The following is a 21,451-nucleotide window of genomic DNA, read 5'->3' on the forward strand; positions in this document are numbered from 1 at the left end:
GTGTGAAAAGGAACCATTTTTTTTTTCAGCTCCAAAGCAGCACAATAGAACTTACCTCCAATTTGCCATCAAAAGACGCCCTTGGCACTGGGACTCCACCATCCCTGGCACCTCCCCCCCTCCCCCATCGCCAGCCCCCAGTGCAAAGGGACACAGTGACCAGAAACACAAGCCACTGGTGGTCATAGGGACACTGCTGCATCCTCCCTTACCAGTTTGCTGGTCTGACTGGGGTCACCTCTGGCTAAATGCTTCCTCCGTTTCCCACCTTCCGTCCCCGATGTCCCAGCCCTAGTTCAAGACCTTGTCACTCCCATTTCGACTTTCAGAGCAGCCTGGACATTGAGCACCCTGCCCCGTCTCTCCTCACTCTAAATCCCCCAGACCCTCAAACTAAGTGTCTAGAAGTTTGCCGGGTAGGAGGCTGGTCCCTGTGTGATCCTTACGAAGTGTCCCCCACTTCTTTGTGCCTCAGCTGCCCTATGTGTAAAATGAGGTGGTTGGGCCGCACCAGGCATAGGATCTGAAAAGGTGGGTGTTAGTTTCCTGGTGCACTGTGGTGAGACGCATCGTGCAGCCACGGTGCGTGGGGATTGATTGGTGATGTCTGCCTTGGGCACCTAGGGGAGCGTGGCCGCTAACATGCCTCTCACCCCCTTACTGAGCTAGGTGGTATGGAAGATCCAGCTGTGACTTTCTAGGTCTCTCCACCGACTCCCTCATAGCTAGTTGTATTCACACCTCATTTCCTATCAGACCGTGATCTGTTCCACAGTAGGGTCTTCCTGTTCATGGTTTTCTCTTCAGGGCACCAGCACAGGGCCTGGTGCAGAATAGTCATCAGGGTGTGTTTGTTGAATGAATGCTTGAAAGGGGCCAATTTAAATCTGTTCAGTGCATTGGGTGGTGACTCCTCGCTCTCCCCACAGAAACGCTGATGGATTCAACCACAGCGACGGCGGAGCTTGGCTGGATCGTTCATCCTCCATCAGGGGTGAGTCGGTGGTCCCCAAACCCTGCCTAGTCCCCCAGGATACCTTGGGTTTTGCTGCCCAGGATATCCCCTCACATTCCAGCCCCTTTCCCTCCTTCAGAGCCCAGGGCCAAGCCTCTCATTGCCCCACCCACCGGGACCTCTACCATTGGTGGAGCCCCAGTTACCATGACAACAGACTGGATGCATTAAACTGTCCCATGGAATCCTCAGGGTGAAGCTCAGAAGTAGCTACTTGCACAGCCCCCTTTTGCAGATGAGGAGAGTGAACTGTCATTACGTCAGCACCCAGTGTAGGTCAGATATGATCCAGCACCTTTTCACACACCTTCTCCACTCCACAGGGAAGGAACCACTTCCATTTTACAGGTGAGGAAATGGAGGCTCAGAGAGTCGTAGCCACTTGACAGGCGCCCTGCAGCTAGTAAGGGGCAGGGCTCAGGTGTATATCGAATCCTCTGGGCCCCCTTTCTGGGTCCCTATAACACAAGGCTCCCCCTCCCTGAGCTCTTCACACCTTGCATTTGGTGGTCTGAGCCCATGTAGTCTGCGGGCTCCCCAGGGGCAAGATCAGGCCCGATTTCAGATTCCTCTTTCTCCCCGCACCAGCCAGCTAGCACTGGCACACAGGCTGTGGGGTAAGACTCCTGAAATTCTCTCCCAACTCTGCCACTCGCCACTGGCTGATTTGGGGCCAGTGCTGCAACCTTTCTGAACTTAGGTTTCCTCATCTCTAACATGGGGATGAGAATGCCTTCCTCAAAGGACTCTTGTGAGCTTTTCCTGCAGAGTAGCTAGCACAGGGCTTGGCATGGAGTGGGCTCCCGATAGCGAGGAGCTAGAATAAATATCCCCATCGTTATGGTCACCGTCATCAGTTTTAATACCATTCCCTCCTCATCCCTCTGGTCTCTGGGGAAGGTTCTGGGCTCCCACAGCTCATCCCTTCCCTTCCCCCCACCCCAGCTTCTATGCTGAGACTCAGCTGCTGCCCATGGAGCTGCATATCCCATCCCTGCCTCTCCCAACCCCCCACCCCCAAGGCCTGCGCTCTCAATAGGCAGGGCCCCGGGTCAGGCTTCTTTCTGTGGCTCTTTCTTGTCACCAGTTTTCCATCTGCGAGAGCGGCAGGGCCCACGGCCCCACCCTGCCGGTAATGAGGCCAGGCTGGGCTGCAGGGCCCCCGGACGCAATTATTTGGGGTGTTTAGGCTGCAGGGCCTCCGCATGTTAATTAGAGAGAGGGGAGAAAGGCAGAGTGCTCTAATTAAGTGCTCTAATTAAGTTCTGAAGAAGAGCAGTGGTTGTAACAAGGGGCTGACTTTGTCACATGGTGCCACCAAAAAGGAAAAAAAAAAAAATTTAAACACAATATAAGGAGCTTCAGAGCCACCACTGAAGTAGAGGCTGGGCCAGCAGGCTTCAGCTCGGCCTTCTTCCCACACACTCGCCCTGCACTGCATCGTCCCTCCCCAGCATCGTCCCTCCCCAGGCCAGCTGCTACCGCTCCGCCCTGTGCAGACCTGGCCCAGGGAATCACAGGGAGACAGACAAAGGACCCCACTTGAATGCAACAATTCTCCCGCCCCCATCATAGTCATATTTGGCAGTTGGGGAAATAGAGGCCCAGAGAGGGAAAGTGACTTGCCCAAGGCCGCACATCAAGTTAGCAGAGCTGGGACAAAACCCGGGGGCACTGTCAAGGCAGCATGGGCAAGCAAGGGAATGGGTCTGGGTCTGGGTGACCTGGGTCAAGGGACCTCACTGCCCTGGTCTCTACTCCCTCATCTGTAAAATGGGCATGACCACACGCACCACATGTAAGAAACATGACAAAGGAACGAAACCCTATCAGCTCCCAGCTCCTGGGCCGATGGGGTGGGTTCCGTGGTCGGCAAACTGCGGCTCGCGAGCCACATGCGGCTCTTTGGCCCCTTGAGTGTGGCTCTTCCACAAAATACCACGGCCTGGGCGAGTCTTATTTTGAAGAAGTGGCATAAGAAGTTTAAGTCTAAAAAATTTGGCTCTCAAAAGAAATTTCAATCGTTGTACTGTTGATATTTGGCTCTGTTGACTAATGAGTTTGCCGACCACTGGGGTGGGTGAGGGTATTCTGCCTGTGGGGGACTTTGGGGGTTACCCTTTTGGGTCTATGCCAGGTAAAGCCAGCCCACCACCAAGGGGACACAAGAGAAGGAGGGGAACAGTAGCTACCCTTAGCACGTTCTCAGGTCCATGGAGGAGACCAGACCAAGAGGGCTGAGGGTGCCCAGCGCTTGCCCAGGCAGGTGGTCCCCCGTGAATGCAAACACTGCAGCCAGACGGAGAGCCTGCTGCAAGAGGTTCCAGAAGGATGGAGAGAAGACGAGAGGGTGCGTGAGGAGGGCACAGACGTGTGCGCCAAGGCTCAGCAGTGCAAGGGGCTTGGCCTTTGAGGGTCTATGAGGAGAGAGTATGGGTCCCGTGCCCTCCCAGTTCCAACTCTCCATGGCCCAACTCCGCCCCTCCAGCAGGGAGGCCTGGGAGCGCTCCGCTGGCCGTGAGAGCCCAGGCCTGGCCCAGCGAGGATGCTGAAGCACCTGCCCCAGCAGCACGGGTGGGAGGTCTCCCTCCAGGCACCATCTGAGCCTCTTATGGACCCAGAACAGGGTAGGGTCCTATCTTCCCAGTCACAGGGGTAAGGGGTCTTCTTCCATCAGACGGGGAGCCCCCAAGAGCACAGACTGTGTCTCCCTGGTCAGGCAGGGAATTTCCAACAGGCAGAGTTGTCTCCCCATCATCAGACTGGTAGCTCCCCAGCAGTTCTCAGTGAACTGCTGGGTTGCCTCTACCATATTGACTAGGGCCGTGGTTTGCCACTCTGTTGACTAATGAGTTTGCCGACCACTGGACTAGGGGAATACCAAGAGCAGAGTATAAGCCCTGCCCATCAGAGAGGCATGTCTCCCTCATAGACTGACGAATTCCTAAGGCCAAGGCCACGTCTCCCCCTCAGTTAGGGAGTTCTGTGATGGGAGGGATCATGTCTCCATCATCAAAGTGGAAGATCCCTAAGGTAGCGTCTGTGCCTCCCCCATCAGACTAGGAGGCCCCTGACTCCAGGAGTCCTGTCTATCCCCCTTCAGACTGGAGGGTTCCCTAAGGTGGGGTGTGTGTCTTTTCTCTCTGGGTGCTCCTTGGGCTAAGCCCCAACCGCCCCCACCTGACTAGCATTCCCCCCACAGTGGGAAGAGGTGAGTGGCTACGATGAGAACATGAACACGATCCGCACCTACCAGGTATGCAATGTATTCGAATCGAGCCAGAACAACTGGCTACGGACCAAGTTCATCCGGCGCCGCGGCGCCCACCGCATCCACGTGGAGATGAAGTTCTCGGTGCGGGACTGCAGCAGCATCCCCAGTGTGCCCGGCTCCTGCAAGGAGACCTTCAACCTCTATTACTATGAGGCCGACTTTGACTCGGCCACCAAGACCTTCCCCAACTGGATGGAGAATCCGTGGGTAAAGGTGGACACCATCGCGGCCGACGAGAGCTTCTCCCAGGTGGACCTGGGTGGCCGCGTCATGAAGATCAACACCGAGGTGAGGAGCTTCGGGCCCGTGTCCCGCAGCGGCTTCTACCTGGCCTTCCAGGACTATGGCGGCTGCATGTCCCTCATCGCGGTGCGTGTCTTCTACCGCAAGTGCCCCCGCGTCATCCAGAACGGCGCCATCTTCCAGGAGACGCTGTCAGGGGCCGAGAGCACCTCGCTGGTGGCCGCCCGGGGCAGCTGCATCGCCAATGCTGAGGAGGTGGATGTGCCCATCAAACTCTACTGTAACGGGGACGGCGAGTGGCTGGTGCCCATCGGGCGCTGCATGTGCAAAGCGGGCTTCGAGGCCGTGGAGAATGGCACCGTCTGCCGAGGTAAGGGCCGCAGCGGGACAGGTGCCCCTGCAAATGCGTGGAGTGGGTACCGGGCCTGGCAGCTGGGAAGTCAGGCTGGCAAGGGCAGTGACCTGGAGCTGACCGGGAGGCACTCTGTCTAGGCTTTCCCAATCTACATCCGTGGTTTGGCTTCTTAGAGGCATTTGAACAGCATTTTTAAAAAATATATTTTTAGATTTCAGAGAGGAGAGAGGGAGAGATAGAAACATCAGTTATGAGAGAGAACCATGGATTGGGTGCCTCCTGCACGCCCCCTACTGGGTATTGAGCCTGCAACCTGGGCATGTGCCCTGACTGGGAATCAAACCATGACCCCCTGGTTCATAGGTTGATGCTCAACCACTGAGCCACGCCGACGGGGCTACATAGCATTTCTTGATGGTGGTACTTGTAGGTACTAGGGGGGGTTCGGGTGGGAGGAGGTGCTGCAAGATGATTTTAGTCACATGAGGATGTTTCTCATTTTAATAATTATACGGATCTTATCTGATGCTAAGTGGTGCTCTATTTCTCCATGTACAGAAGTGATATGGTTTCCTTCTTAAGAAAATGTATAGGTCATCACATTTAAAAGTCAACATTTATTGAGCTTCTTTTGTATCAGTCAGTATAGGCCAGGCTATGCTGAAATGACAAAACAATAGAAATTTATTTCTCTCTCACCATTCCATGCCCATCGGGGTTCAGCTTGGGATTCCTCCCTCTGGGAACCAACCAGGTGGAGGAGCCTCTGTTTGGGGTGTCACGATCACCAGGACAGAAGAAGCGAGTGGGGCAAATTGTAGACTGGTTCACAGGTTTCAGCCCGAAATGACCCCCGCATCACTCCGTGCCCTCCAGCCACAACGCAAGTCGTGTGGTTACCTCCAATGTAAAGCGATGGGGAAGTACAATCCCACTGTGGACCAGGCCTCCTGATCACCATGTTTACTGTGTGCTGGCCACCTGACAGGTCTAACTCATTTAATTCTCGTAAGAACCCTGTGAGGGAAAGTGCCTTTTTATTTTAAGAAATTGAGGCAGAGAGCCTTACTCTCATATACACTGAGTGGCCAGATTATTATGATCTCTGAATGCATAATAATCTGGCCACTCAGTGTATATCCTATATCAGTGGTCCCCAAACCACGGCTTGCGAGCCACACGCGCTGCTTGCGAGCCGCGGTTTGCCGTTCTGTTGACTAATGAGTTTGCTGACCACTGGACTAGACTAAATGTTACCGTGTAGTTGGAAGCTGTGAGGATTAGGTAATTGTGGCATATTGTGTGCAAAGAGGTAAAGGGTAGTATATGACAGTGGTCGGCAAACTCATTAGTCAACAGAGCGGCAAACCGCGGCTCGCAAGCAGTGCATGTGGCTCGCGAGCTGCAGTTTGCCGACCACTGTCCTATATAATAAAAGGCTAATATGCAAATTGTCCCCTTGACCAGGAGTTCGACATGGACAACCGCCCATGTCCCCTCCCCCTGGCCAGGCTGGCTGGACCCCACCCATGCACGAATTCATGCACCGGGCCTCTAATATATATACACACACACACACACACACACACACACACTCTCTCTCTCTCTCTCTCTCTCTCTCTCTCTCTCTCTCTCTCAGTGGCCAGATTATTATGCATTCAGAGATCATAATAATCTGGCCATGCAGTGTAGAGAGTGGAGGATCCAGGAGTCTTACACCCTGGTAGTGGGATTCCAAACTCCCCTTCCAAACAGATCTGGGTGTCTATACTCTGAGTGTCTCCAGGGGTGGGCAAACTTTTTGACTCGAGGGCCACAATGGGTTCTTAAACTGGACCGAAGGGCCAGAACAAAAGCATGGATGGAGTGTTTGTGTGAACTAATATAAATTCAAAGTAAAGGAGTGGAGGGGAGAGCAAGAGAACCGGATAGAACAGCCGGATCCGGCCCGCGGGCCATAGTTTGCCCACGGCTGGATGCCGCTTAAGTTAATTTAAGGGGAAACATTAAATAAACAATAGTACAGGTGGTGTTGGACTATGGCACAGTTACAGCCTTCCTCGGTTGCAAACATAGGAAGTTTGTGAGATGTCCTGCATGGTGGTGGTAAGAAGGCTGTGAAGGTGGACGACTTGGGTTCAAAGCCCAGCCCTGGCAGTTATTAGCTGTTTGTCCTGAGCCGAGTGTGAAACCCTCTTTCATATGGGGCTTGTGAGGATACAACAACTTAAGACCTATAAAGCATTTATTATGGCTTCTAGTACACAGTCAGAGCTTAATAAATGCTAACTAACAGAGATGGTGTATACAAAGCCCAGCCTTCATCAAACCTTCCTTGTACCTGCGCTGTGTCGGACCTTGTGCTCAGCATCAGGTAAACAGAGAAGAATCTGGTGCAGGTACTCTGCCACGTGAGCTGTGATGGTGATGGTGATGGTGCTGGTATAGGAGATTTAAAGTCTATTTGTGCCTTGTCCTCTTGACTTCCCATTGGAATCGGACCCTGGGGTGCTCCAAATGCCAGACTAAGCGTTTGGACCCTATTCCAGGGGCCCTGCAGAGCCAGTGAAAGTTTAGCCTGAGGTGGTTGCAATGAGTTTTATCTCCATAAAATGTGGTCACCTCCACCATCTCCATAGTCCCTCCTTCTGGGCATTTTAAAAGTCCCTGGGAGGATAAATGGAGGTTCAAGAGACAGGAACAGTGGCCTGAGAGGAAGCTGTTGCAGCGAAGGCATCCACAGTGCTGGAAAGAGGAGCAGTGGAGTCAAGAGATGTTTGACAGTGAATTGGATCAGATGCAGACACAGGCAGGAAAGGGAGGAGGGAGAGGAATCAAAGGGAGCAGGGAATTCCAGTTTGCAGGGAGGTGATGGTCCTGGAACAGAAATGGGGAAGTTGGGAGAAAGGCCAGTTTCTTGGGGGCAGATAACAGATCTGGGTGTCTATACCTGAATGTGAAATTGTGCAGCCTTAGGAGATGGCAGGACCTGGGGGGATAGAATCAGTCACACGTTGCTTGTTGTTTATTCACTCACCAAACCTTCCTTGCACCTGCTCTGTGTCAGACCTTGTGCTCAGCATCAGGTAAGACAGAGAAGAATCTGGCTGGGCCCTGTCCTCCAGGAGCTCACAATTGAGACAGACTATCTCTGTATTCTCTCTATATAAAAGCCTAAGCAACCAGCCGACCAGCCGACCGGCCGGTAGCTATGACACACACTGACCACCAGGGGGCAGGCACTCAATACAGGAGCAGAAACCACAGGTATAGAAACATGGAACAGACTGATGAATCTCAGAGGGAAGAGGGGAAGAGGGAGGGTGGGAAAAGATTAACCCAAGATCTTATATGCATACTAGAGGATTCGTGCCCTGGCAGGGTCCCTCAGCCTGGCCTGCGGGGATCGGGCCAAAACCCGCTCTCTGACATCCCCCGAGGGGTCCCAGATTGCGAGAGGGTGCAGGCCAGGCCTAGGGACCCCCACCAGTGCACAAATCTGTCCACCGGGCCTCTGGTAAGTGAATAAGGGAGGCAGTGCATTAGACTTCTTTTATTTTTTTTTTAAATATATTTTATTGATTTTTTTACAGAGAGGAAGGGAGAGGGATAGAGAGTTAGAAACATCGATGGGAGAGAAACATCGATCAGCTGCCTCCTGCACACCTCCCACTGGGGATGTGCCCGCAACCAAGGTACATGCCCTTGACCGGAATCGAACCTGGGACCTTTCAGTCCGCAGGCCGACGCTCTATCCACTGAGCCAAACCGGTTTCGGCACATTAGACTTCTTTAATAGGAACTGCTCAGGCTGTGATGGGCATAAAAAATGAGGGAAGGCTTCACAGAGGAGGTGACACTGACACCGGGAATCTTGGGAGAGAGATATGCTGACTGGGTGGCCCAGGCCATCTGGAGGATGGATCTGCATGACAAAAGACCTGGGGATGTGAATCAGCATGGCCCATTAGGGGGACAAGTAAACTGTTTGCTGTGGCTGAGGCTAAGGACTTCAGGAAGGGTGTAGGAAGAACTGTCACTAGAAGGATGTCTAGAGGGGAGGTGTACTAGTTATCTATTGCTGCATAACAAGTTACCCCCCAAATTTAGCATCTTAAAACAGTAAGTATTTACTATTTCACAGTTTCTAAAGGTCAGGAATCCAGTTGTGACTTAGTTGGGGGCCTGTGGCTCAGTTTTTCCTGAGGTTGCAATCAGGCTGTGGGCTTGGGGCTGCAGGTTTATCTGAAGGCTGGACTGGGGAGGGGTCAGCTTCCATTTCACTCACATGGTTGTTTGTCAGCTTCAGTTCGTCACCACATAGTCCTTGCACATGTGCCGTGGCTTACCCCAGAACGAGGGATCCAAGAGAGTCTGAGAGGATACCTAGGAGAAAAGCCACAGTCTTTTCATAAACCTCATCTTAAAAGTGACATTACTTCTGCCATATTCACTTCATTAGAAGCGAGTCACCCAATTCAGCTCACACTCCAGGGGACTGAATTACACTGTGTGTGAATGCCGGGAGGTGGGGTCATTGGGGACCATCATAGCGGTTGCCTGTCACAGGAAGCTTCTCTGAATCTGGACTTCTTGCAAGTAGTGAGGATTCAAGGTAATGCTGGGGCAGGGTGTGCACCCAGACCTGGCTCCTTCCTACTCCACGCTTCCTCCTGGACCTATAGCCCGCCCAAGGGCCAGGCCCAGCCAGCCTCTGGGTGTGAGCAGAGGCCAGTCAGGGTGTGATTAATGAGCTCAGGGATCCAGAAGGACACCAGCTGCTGCGGTGGCCTGTGCTGCAGCCACCCAGATGTGGGGCTGCTTCCACCCGAGTGCCGCAGGCATGGGCCCTGCTGGGCCGGGATGTGTAGGAATGGTGATTACAGCTCACATCCGAGATGTTGGCAAAGTGCTTCCTCATCCTCTGGCTTAGGGATTCTCAGTCTTTGCTATGCCTCAGCATTCATTAGGAAGTTTGTTAAAATGCACATTCCTAGGTCTGGCGCAAACCTCTCCCCCAGGTCTGGTTCCGTGGCTCTGAGGTGGGGCCAAGAATCAGCATTTTAAAACAAGCAGCTCTGATGCTTCTGTGACAGGACCGTCAGCTCAGACACACGATGTGATAATGCATCTTTGCCCGATGATGACCACAGTCCCAGTCCCCCCCCACCACCCCAGGGAGCGTCCACCCTAAGGGATGAGAGGGGACATGAGCTGAATCGCTGTGGGGGGAGGGGGTGGTGATTTAATGTTTAATATTGAAGCATACTTTGATGGGGAAAATCCACTTAATATTGAAACATAATTTGATAGGAAAAATCCATTGCTTTGTTAACACGAATTAGAGGAAATAAGGCTGGATAAAGTCTTACTGGCAGAGGGGGATAGGAGTCCTTGCGGGGAGGGGCCAGAGGTAGGCATTGGTGGCTGGTGAAGGGTGGGAGGTCCCAGCGGACAGAGTGGTTTACAGAACTAATTGAGTCAGTCAGCCCAGCGTCCTCGGTGCCTACGGTGTGAAGGGCACAATGAGAAGGAGAGGGGCCTGGAGAAGCCAATCACCATTCAACAAGTAGGTATTGTGTACCCTCTGTGTACCGCTTAGCCCTCTAACGGACACTTACCGAGTGCCTCCCAGGAGCTAGGCACATGCCCGTGCTGTGAAATACAGATGTGAACAAGACCCAGACCTTCGTTGCCCTCCCAGAGTTTTCAAGCTGAGTGGGCAAAAAAGGGAAGATGGTGCGGGGAAAAGTTAATGAACAAATTGAATACAGACTGTAATGCGTGAAAGGGAGAAAAAATAGGGTGCAACCATAGAGATCGAAAGGAAGATCCGCTTCAGTCAGGTGACTCAGGAGGACTTCTTGGAAGCCGTGCCGTTTGAGCTGACATGGGGCACCTGGGAAAGCTTGAGGAGCGTGCCTGGGAGCTCAGGGTTTGGCCTCAAGTGCCTGCTGGACGAGCAGAGGACCCAGACACATGGGGAACGAGGCAGAGCACGACCCTCCCAGAAATGAGCTCCGTCCAGGCAAAGTGCTTTGAGAACATGAGGAGAAGGCGTCTTTTCTGGTGGGGGAATCTAAGGTGGCTTCAAGGAGGAGGTGGTATTTGAATTGGGCCTTGAAGAGTGAGTAGGAGTTGGATGGGTGAAAGGAGAATTTAAATTCTCCTTTAAAGGATGGATAAAGGCCCTGAGGTGTGGCAAGATAGGACATGTGTGGTGGGTGTTGTGTGACTTACTGGGTGCAGGGGCTAGGGCACAACTTTCCCCGATTCATCCGTCTATTCACTGTTTATTGAGTGTTCAACCTGGGCCTGCACTGGGCCTGCAGCTGCCAGGGAGGGGATTCCTGGGACTTCCTTCAAAAGAACTCTGCCCCCTTTCCCTGCTCAGTCCCCGACCTCCTCAGGAGCACAGTCCCCGAAGGGGCTTGCCACCAGCAGTTCTGCCGGGGGTGGCAGGAGGGTGGTCCTTCTCTCAGCAGCTGTTCCCACCCAAGCCTGTTTTCCTAACTCTTTCCAGATATCTATGGGTTTGATTGTGAATGTGTCCCTGCCTCAGTTTCTCCAAGTTTGTCTTCGTATCCTTATATCCCGTGGCTTCTCCTTTCCTACCTGTGCCCCTACTTGCCCCTGCCCATCGGGAGGCCCGGCCTGGCCACTGTTGGGGGCCCTGCCTCCTCTCTCCCAATGGCAGACCCGCATCTGTAATGAGCTACAGGCAGTTCCGCTGTGAGCATGATGGCTGTGATACCATGGGGCGTAATGGGGTTTTTAATAGTTTGGACCGGGAGGGGGGCATTGAGCCAGCAGAGGGGGGGGCGGGCATGGGGTGGGGGAAGGTGCACACACAAGTTGATCTTCTGGCTCCAGCTCAGACTTCCCAGCTCCAGCTGCTGGGCTTCTCCCAGCCTCTCCGTCTCCTCCTCTCTGCCCTGCTTGGCAGCCCCCAGCCTTACTCTTTCCCCTACCCACGGCCTCTCCTGGACCTGGGCCTTGTGAACCTGGTTTCAAACCCCCCAGCTCTGCCTTTGGCTAGCTGTGTGACCTTGGGCAGGCACGGACCCTCCCGCAGCCTTTGTTTTCTCATCTGTGAAACAGGATAAGCAGAAGGGCCACGGTGCAGAGTAAATGAGAAAATACCTAGAAAAGTGTTACAAAAATAAGAATATGGACCTTTATCAACATTGTCTTTTGCCTGCAAATGTTTCTTTTTCCCTGATGAGCTTTTCATTTTGAGGAAAAAATAACTTTCCCTTATCACAACGCAGGTTTATTTGTAGAATCTTTAGAAATTACTGACCACCAAAAAGGAGAAAATGTAAATCATATTAAATTAAAGCCTGATAAAACCACTGTTAATGGATTGGTATAGATCCTTCTAGGTGTATTTATGTGCATTTATACATATTGGCCTTTTTGTAAGAGGAAAAATGGATTCCTGCTAAAAATACATAAGGATTTTCAACTTATTAATATTTTATGGACATTTTTCATGTCATGTTAGATCTACAGTATCACTTGGGGAGGCTCGTAGAATTCCACAGTATAGTGCACCATAACTCACCAGTCCTCTCTGATCGACAGGAAGCTTGCTTGCAGTTTTTCCCACCTTAACTATGTGGGCTGATTAGCTGGTCCGGACGTCCTTGTCCCTCTGTCTTTTTGGACTGCTGCTGGTATTTGTGCAGGATGTGTCTCCGAGTGTGGAATTGTGGGGTCAAAGGATGCGTACTCTTGACACACATTGCCAAATTAGCTGCAGAAAGCCTGGGCTGCGTCCCCCTCCTGGCAGCGGGCTTTCAGCGGGCCTGTTCCCCTGCCTGCTCACCAGCAAGGGAAAGTATGCCTCTGGCTTTATTTTCTCGTTTTCTCCCAGAATCCTGTGCTTCCTCAGCCAAGGGAGGGAGGGACCAGGGGTCCTCTCTGGGCCCTCAGGGCAGCCTCCTTCCCACCCTGTTCTCAGCTTCAGCCCTTCCCACCTAGAGGCTGGACCGGTGGCCCAGATGTGTCTGGCGAGTCTGTGGGGGTGGGGTGCGGCCAGCCTTGGCGTGAGGAGGAGGGAGCCCGCCAGCTGGCAGAGCCTGCACTGGCTGGGGAAAGGGTGTGAAGGGTGGAATGCTGAGTGGGAGGAGAGGCCTAGACTCCCCCCACCCCACCCCCAAGAAAGTTCTGCTGCTTGTCTTCCAGGGCAGGGTGGAGAGGCCCAGCTTGGGGAGGAGGAGGGGTGATGATGCTCCCTCCAGACCCCCAGGCTCGGGCCAGGGCTAAGACCACACAGGCTAGCTTTGGGGAAGGGGATTGGATGGGGACCCTGGCCAGTGCACTCGGCTATTTAGGTCTTGGCTCTTAAAAATTGGAAGTACCCCCCCTCCTTTCCCCTTTCCTAGATTCTCTCAAAGAATCTGTTCTTGTTCACAGTTATCCATCCATCTGTCCATCCATTGGTCCTCCGGTCTGTCCACCCAGCCAGCAGACATTCACTGAGCGAAACGAACACACATTGAGTGCCCGTCCTGTGCCAGGCTGTGCCGGGGAATCGGGTCCTTGGAAAGACCAGTCATGGCCTCTGCCCTGAAGGACCACCTGGTCTAGAGATGTTGACAGTGAAGGTGGGCAAAGGCACCCAACCCATCCAGGGGAGTGTCAGCCGGGACCGCAGTGGTCACTTGTAGGCTTCCAGGGAAAAGGGGCTGTTCAGGTGGAAGCTGAGTGAGAAGCGGGAGTTGGGCAGGAGGGGAGGGGGTACAAAGGCCCTGGGGCAGCCAGAGCAGGTGCTCCTGGGAAGGGTGGAAGGGTTACTTCAGCCCTCTCTCTTCTTGGAGTCAGCTAATTGAGGGCTCTGAATGCCAAGACAAGGGGGGGATTCTTCCTCTCTGGTCTTCATATTCCCCCAGGAGTCTCCGTGGTTCTAGATCCTCATCACAGCGCCTTCATTTTCCACTCAAACAACACTCGCAGGCATCTACTGTGCACCACCAGTGCCTGGGCCAGATGTGGGAGCTGCAGAGATGAGGCAATCCCTTCTTGCCTTTATGGAGCTCTTCAGCCTGGGGTGGGAGAGACAGCTGTATCCATAACCTTGGGCCCTTAGGAGGGAGGTGAGAGAGAGCTGGGACTTCTGGAGGAGGAGCCATTTCCCCAGGGCTTTTGGAGGATGGGAGAAACTGAGAGCAGGAATTAGTTCAGAAAAAAGATGGTCACAAATGAAACAGGTTTTTAAAAAATATTTTCATTGATTTTTAGAGAGAGAGAGGAAGGGAGAGGTAGACCAAGAGAGAAACATCAATGTGAGAGAGAATCATTGATTGGCTGCCTCCTGCATGCCCCCTACCCAGGGATTAAGCCCGCAACCCGGGCATGTGCCCTAACTGGCAGTCGAACCCACAACCTTTCAGTGTACAGGACGACACCCAACCAACTGAGCCATACTGGCTAGAGCAAAACTGATTTTCTTCTCTTTTCTTTTTTAAATATATTTTATTGATTTTTTACAGAGAGGAAGGGAGAGGGATAGAGAGTTAGAAACATCGATGAGAGAGAAACATCGATCAGCTGCCTCCTGCACACCCCCTACTAGGGATGTGCCCGCAACCAAGGTACATGCCCTTGACCGGAATCGAACCTGGGACCCTTCCGTCCGCAGGCTGACGCTCTATCCAATGAGCCAAACTGGTTAGGGCAAAAACTGATATTCTTAAACCCTAGCCTTTTGCTGACCCCCAGACAAAATACAGCCATCTGGGGGCAGGGGTAGAGGAGATGTGTTCTTGGCGGAGGCAGAAGAGTGGAGGGGCCACCAGGGCTCTAGTTCCATGCTGTCAAAGGGCCGAGTGAGGCAGAGGCTGAAAGGAAGCCTGAGAGGCTTGCGGAGGGCCAGGGCTGGGGCAACAGGGACCTCCTGTGTGCCCAACCCCGTGTTATATGCTGTGCTCCATGATCTCCCTGAACATTCTGCTGATGTGATTGCTGCATTTCACAAATGACGACACTGAGGTCCAGAGAGGGTCAGCAAACTGTCCAAAGCCACATAGCCAGTAAGTAGCAGAGGCAGAATGTGCACCTGGCTTCCTCCAACTTGCTGGGACAGCTGACTAACCAGGAGTGGGCCGAAGCCTGAGTGGACTCTGCCCTGCCCGCCGCCTGGATTACCAGGCGCCCCTGAGAGGGTGGACAGGAAGAGTCTGACAGATAATCAGCGAGGGGCTCACCAGCGGGGCTGTGGGACTTCAAAGGAAGGGGAGCCACCCAGTGGGGCCACCACAGGGGTGTTCTGGGAGAGAAGAGAGGCCTGTGGCTGAGCCTTGAAGGATGAATTGCTTTCCTATCAGGGGATGTTAGGCAGGATGGAGAGGGTCCCAGAGCAAAGGCTCAGCAGCGGGGAAGTCCCTCCTTGTGCTCAGGGGACACAGGCCTCCAGGAAGGAGGTCCACCCATCCCTGGCTAACCTCTGGCCAGAGGGAAGAGACCCCACCCCCACACAGCATTTACCGAATGCTCAGCTCCTGCTCCCTTTTGCACAGTAACCTTGTCAGGTTAGGAAACAGATGAGGGGCCATGGTGACACCCTTGGAGGTGTCCGAGGCAGGTGTGTGCTCTCACGCCCCCACTTCTGATTTCTTCTGCTCCTTGGAGGGGTCGGAAAGGCTTTGTGGCAGGAACTCAGTACTCATGGACCAGACGGCTTCTCACTCAGGGTCTCCATGGCTCTCAGTCACCCTCGGGTTAGGGATCATCACTCCCATTTTATAAAAGAGGAAGCCGAAGCTCAGAGAGGGTAAGCAGCTTGTCCCATGTGACACAGGAAGGGGTGGGATTTGAACTCAGGCCCTCTGACTTTGCAGCCCCTGCACTGTCCTCTCGGCCCCCGACTGGCCTCAGACCCCGAGCACAGCAGGTCAAGGGTCGCAGGTTGGCTCCGGAGCCCTCTGGCAGGACTATAAACAGCTGGGGAAGTTCCCCTCCCTCCAGCTGCTGCCTTTTCATCTGGCTGGGCCTCGGGATCTGGCAGAGAGGCCCGTTTAATGAGGAAGTTTATGCATTTAACAGTTTAAGCCTTTCTAAGCCCGTGATACAACAGGATTTGGGAGCCGTTAACAATTCTGTGTGGTTAAGAGATTTTCATTGCTCTGCGGCAGCTGGCTCAGTCCCCACAGGCCCCACTCTGGGCTCCACCCACCCTGCTGGGGCACCCCCTTCCTGGGGCCCTTTGTCTTCAGCCCCCATCCTGCTGCTTCTCTCCATTCTCCCTACTCAAGCCTCCAGGTATGCACTTTAACCTCAGAGGAGAAACTGAGGCCCAGAGAGGGAAAGAGAGTTGCCCATGGCCACACAGCGGGCAAGAGGATTGTACTGAGACCTGCCTGGCAAAGCCCGAGTTCCCCCACCCACACTGCCTTCCTTGGGGAGGAGGGAGGAAGGACATTATGTTGTTAATTCTTCGCTGGCAGAATTCACAAAGCCCCTCTAAAACCAACCTCTGACCCCTGCTTTGGGGCAGGGAAGGGTGGGGTGACTTCCCTGGTTCATTCACCTTGTCAGTTACAGAGCTAACATCAGACCCCGCGCCTCCTGAAGTCCTAATGAGAATTCTGCACGTTACATATACCATACTGTTTTTGTTTTGTTTTCATAGCTCGGGGTGGAAATGCCATTTGTAATTATAATGTCTTACATATGTACAGTATTTATTTACTTACACCCTGCCTTGTTCCAGAAAAGCTCAGGGGCTGCATTTGTATAGCTTTGGGCTCACCCTGTGAGATACTTTGATCTGAAGGCTACCCACACAAGCACAGATTATTATCGACATTTTAGAGACAAGGAAAGTGAAGCTGAGAGAGGACCTGATTTCCCAGGGCCCCGTGGACGTGAGGGCAGAGCCGGGACTGGAACCCAGTGCTTCGGCCTCCGAGGCCTGGGCTCTCTGTGGGGCCCCTGGTCATCTCTGGGATGACCGCTCTCCCCGCTTTGCCCCCACCTCCGTAGGGACGAAACTCGGCATCCCCTTGAGTCTCCGTCCTGGGCGGGAAGGGATGGGCTGCCCCAGGAAGGAGGTCCTCACAGCAGAGAATGCATGGTTTGTGTGAAGAGGAGTGGTGTGTGGGTGGGTTTGGTGGGATGGGAACCAGCCCCTGACAACCATATAGATGAAATGGCTGGGAGAGGGGGCGAGCAGGGATCCCCCTGAGGAGTGAGCTGGCCTTGGGACCCCACCCTGTTTGGTATCTCAGGCCCTTTGCTCTTTCTCCAGGCCTTCCCCGTCTCTTCACGGAGCCCCATGGAGGTGGGATGACTGCTGTTTTAATCACGGGGATTTGTTCCCTGGTCATGGCAACCCAACCAATCCGTAGGCCAAAGTGAGAGCCATTATCACTCCTATTTTACTGGCTCCCAAACATAGCACGTGAGTTTAGACTCTTATCCTCTCTGTACCCCCGACCCCACATTCCCAGCAAAGGGGCCTGAGGCTACTGCTCACCAGCGTCACAGTTATGGAAACTGACACCCAAAGGCGACAGATGAAGTGGCTTATCTAGGGACCTAGCCCTCAGTCAGGGTCCTACCCCAACCCCCCTGCCTCTTCCTCGGGATGTCAGTTGTGAATAGCAGAGACAGCCAGGGAGGAAGGGACAGGTGGGTTGAGTATTCACTGGGCACCTGGTTTTATGCCCTAACTTGGTGTGGAATAGTTTCCTGAATCCTTACAATCCCCAGAAGCTGGTTATGGCTTTTATTCTCATATGTTATAAAAGAGAACGTAGAGGCTCAGAGAGGTTAAGTAACCAGCCCAAGGTCACACAGCTAAGGGATGGTGGAGCCAGAAATGAAAGCCTAAACCTGCCTCTTCCCTCTGGAATATGTGTGCAGTGTTTCATTGTTAGTGAAAAATGTTTTCAGCCCAGCTGAAGTAACTCAGTTGATTGAGCGTAGTCCCATGCAACAAGAGGTCACTGGTTCAATTCTGGTCAGGGCACATGATGGGTTGCAGGCTTGATCCTCAGTAGGGAGTGTGCAGGACGCAGCCAATCGCTGTTTCTCTCTCTCCCTCTCCTTTCCTTTCTCTAAAATCAATAAAAACATATTTTAAAAATGTGTTTTTTCACAATCCTTATCTCACTCCTCAACAACCTAGGACATACCTGGAGTATTATCCCCATTCTTCAGATGTGGAAGTTAAGGCTCAGCGAGATGAAGTGAACTGCTCCAGGCTCACCACTAGGAGGTCAGAGCTGGGATTAGAACTGGGTCGCTAGGTTGGTTTGATTCTGACACCCAGGCCCTGACCCTCCTGGCCCCCTTGCTGCTGATTCCTATTCCAAGATTTCTTAAATCATTCCTAACAGGCCTCTGCCCATCACTCCACTAAAACTGCTTATAATCAAGGCCACCAGTGATGGCCATGTCACCAACCCACTGGTCACGTCCCAGGCATCTGACAAAGTGGCAACTGCATCTGCCGGGACACACTCTCCCTGGTGTCCCTGCTGCCTCTCAGGGTGCTCTGCAGCCTCTCGGGGTTCCTGCTCATCTCCCTCTTCTCCACCTTGGAAGGCCCGGTGCTGAGTCCTTGGCCTCCTCTCTCTCTCTGGATAGTTCGGTGCAGGCCCATGGCTTCACGTGCCCACTCGGGGCTTATCTCCAGACCAGACCTCTTCTCTGAAGTCCAGACTCACATAACCCGCCCCCGACTGGACATGTCTGCCCTGCTTCCCTGGGGTCCCTCTAAAACTAGTCAGATCATGCCCCTCCTGTGCACAGAATCTCCTGGGGCCCCTCAGTTTACATGGAGCAAAAGCCAAGGTCCCCAAATGGTCCAAAAGGCCCTACATAACCCATCTCTCCCCTCACTCCCTGACCCATCCCTTCCATCTCCACCTCACACCCTCCACTCCAGACACACTGGCCTCCTTGGCGGTTGCCTGGAATGTTCTTTCCAGATATCCACACTGATTGCTCTCTCACCTCTTCCCAAATATCACTTTGTTACCAAGGTCCCCCATTGCCCTATTTTTTAAAAGAGTACACATGCATGCACACACATGTGTGAACACACAAGCATGCACAGACACATGTGTAAATACATATGCATGCATACAACCTGTCCCCTTCCCTGCCTTATTGCTCTCTGTTGCCCTTATCCCCATCGGACTGTGTGCTCAAGTGTATGGTCCTTCACTGCCTGGCTTCCCAGCTGGAACGAGGGTTCCATGAGGGCAGATGTTTCTGACTCTTGTCCACCACTATTTCCAGTTTCTAGGGTACAGCTCAGCTCATAGGGGGGTGCTTGATATGTACCTGTTGCAGAGCCCCACTCACCCCAGTCTCAGAACTGTACCCTTCCAACCCTGGTGTAAGCAATAGTAACAAAGGCCCTTGGTGAGGCTGGGGTTCTCCCTGCCGCCCCTGGTGGGCTCCAGAGAGACCCATAGGCCAGGATGCAAGGTCTGTCAGTGGCTGGGACAGATGTTTCTAGGCATAGAAGGAGGGTCCTTATTGTTGATACTCAGTGTCTCCTGGAAGATCTCAAATCCTGCTTGGAGCTGGGGCTCAGAAAGCATCTTTCAGTCTTACCCATGTTTTACCAAACGTAGTTTCAGCCCCGGCTCCCTTGCCTGTGCTGGCCTGACAGTGTTTGCCCTCCCCGCACCGTGGTCTAGGCCATGTCTCTCCTCAGGAGCTTGTGGTAGCCCACTGTGTGCCCGGGTCTGTGCAGAGCTGGAGGAGAGGGAAGGATACAGCCCACATGCTGAGTCTCCTGGTCTCAGGTTCAGAGCCCGGCTCGCTACCTGACTTACTCCGTCGGGTCCTTTCTCTGAGCCTCAGTTTCCTCATTGTTAAATGGGGCCGGCAGTCCCAGCTTCAGAGGGCTCGGGGGAGGCTCAGGGGAGTTCAGAGAGCTCAGAAGCAGGAGGAGACGATGGGAGGAGAAGGACTGTTTCTCCAGGGTGGGGGCACCAGCCCAGTGCCCTGCAGAGCTGGAGAGCTGGCCCATGTGGCCTGGGCACACAGCAAGGACCCAGTGCTTGTGGAATGGCACTGCTTTAACCAGACAAGGTGCTTTTATTGAGCAGCACAGGAGCCACTCAGTCAGGGTGCCTGGGTCCAAACTGGGGCTCTGCACCCCATTGCCCTGGGACCCTGACAGAGGACCTCCCCGCCACTCCCACAGCTGGAACTCAGTGTCACCATCTGTAGATTGAGCATTATGCACTAATAGCCTCTATTTCTATCTGGCTCGTCCTCACAGGCCCTCTCGTGAGGCCAGTAGGCAGTTATGACCATCTGGCAGGAGAGTAATGACCCTATGTTTCCTGCCACACCCCTTTCGCCCCAAGGCAGGAAGGTTTAGTGAGATAAGTAAGAACCAGCCACCTACGTTCAAATATTGGTTCTGACCTTTACTACCTACGTGACCCTGAATAGGTGACTCACTTCCCAAAGCCTTGATCTTCCTCATCTGTAAAACGGGTGTAATAATAAATGGAATAGGAGGACTCAATGAGGTAATGAGAGTAAAGAGTTGGGTGCAGCACCCAGCACGTGGTGTGTGTCAGTGCTCTTTGTAGCCTGGAAATTGCTACCTAAATGTTCAGAGTTATTACCCTCCCCTTTTGCAGATGAAGAAAAAGTTCAGAGAGAGCAAGTGGCTTGCTCCAGGCCCCATAACCCCTGTTGTCTGGCAGAGCATGAGCAGAGGGCTGGGTGGGGTTTGGGGCCAGTCAGAGCTATTTCCCACCTCTGTCCCTGGGTCCCCAGCAAATTCTGGGCCCAGGGCCTCATGTTACCTGGCTTCTTCCAGGAAATCAGACTCAAGTTTCCTCTCTTAAAGGCGTCAACATCTGATTAGCAACATTTTAAAGACTTAAGAGTGTTCGCTGGCCTTTTTGCGCTGCCTGGGCAGGCTGTGTAGCTTTGGGAGCCCCACATCCGTATCCCTGGCAACCCAGGCCCTGGGCTGCCCTCCCCCCACACCCTGCTGTCAGAGCTGTCTGTCTGTGGAAGCTCCCTGGAGGCCCAGAGGGATGTGCATGTACACGTGTGCTGGGTCAGTGCAGAGCATCCCCAGCACGCATGCGTGTGCATGTACGCTGGCCCCACTAGGACTGAGAGTGCGAGCTGGGCCTGCTGGGAGTGTGTTTGTGTGCCTGTATGTGCACAGGTGTGCCCACTGACCCAGCATCGCGAGTGCGGTGGCTATATGAGCCTGCCCATACATTTCAAGGTAGGGCACGCACCTGCCTCGCCCATGCAGGTCACCCTGGAGCCTGCTGCAACTCATTACTGTTCCTATATTTGTGTGCTCCTGTGTTTGTCTGACGTGTCTCAGCACACATGTGTGCAGGGAGAAGCATGCTCATGCATGTAGTGGATCAGTTGGACCAGTACCTATAAAGGAACACATGTTTCATACCAAACAAGTATATCCATCCTTGTGTGGGGTGTCTGTCTATGTCCTTGGGTACACATGTCCTGGGTCAAGTAGGGGTGTATGTGCCTGTATGTGTAGTCCCGCCCCCACAAGGAGATCAAGCCAGAGTGTATATATTTGTGGTATGCATGT

The 21,451-nt window shown here is 53.4% G+C and overlaps 1 protein-coding gene across 3 annotated transcripts in view; it reads left to right on the top strand.

Annotated features, from left to right (window-relative positions):
- The window catches only part of EPHB2 (EPH receptor B2), a 184,843-nt gene that overhangs the window by 63,348 nt on the left and 100,044 nt on the right, over positions 1 to 21,451 (top strand). For all 3 annotated transcript variants that reach the window (XM_080656407.1, XM_080656408.1, XM_080656409.1), the window contains exons 2-3: positions 930 to 994; positions 4,218 to 4,902. In XM_080656407.1, the coding sequence (XP_080512533.1) occupies positions 930 to 994; positions 4,218 to 4,902 (750 nt within the window). The remainder of the gene's footprint in view (positions 1 to 929; positions 995 to 4,217; positions 4,903 to 21,451) is intronic.

This window comes from Plecotus auritus (genome assembly GCF_963455305.1).
Source record: "Plecotus auritus genome assembly, chromosome: 2".
Lineage (NCBI taxonomy): Eukaryota > Metazoa > Chordata > Mammalia > Chiroptera > Vespertilionidae > Plecotus > Plecotus auritus.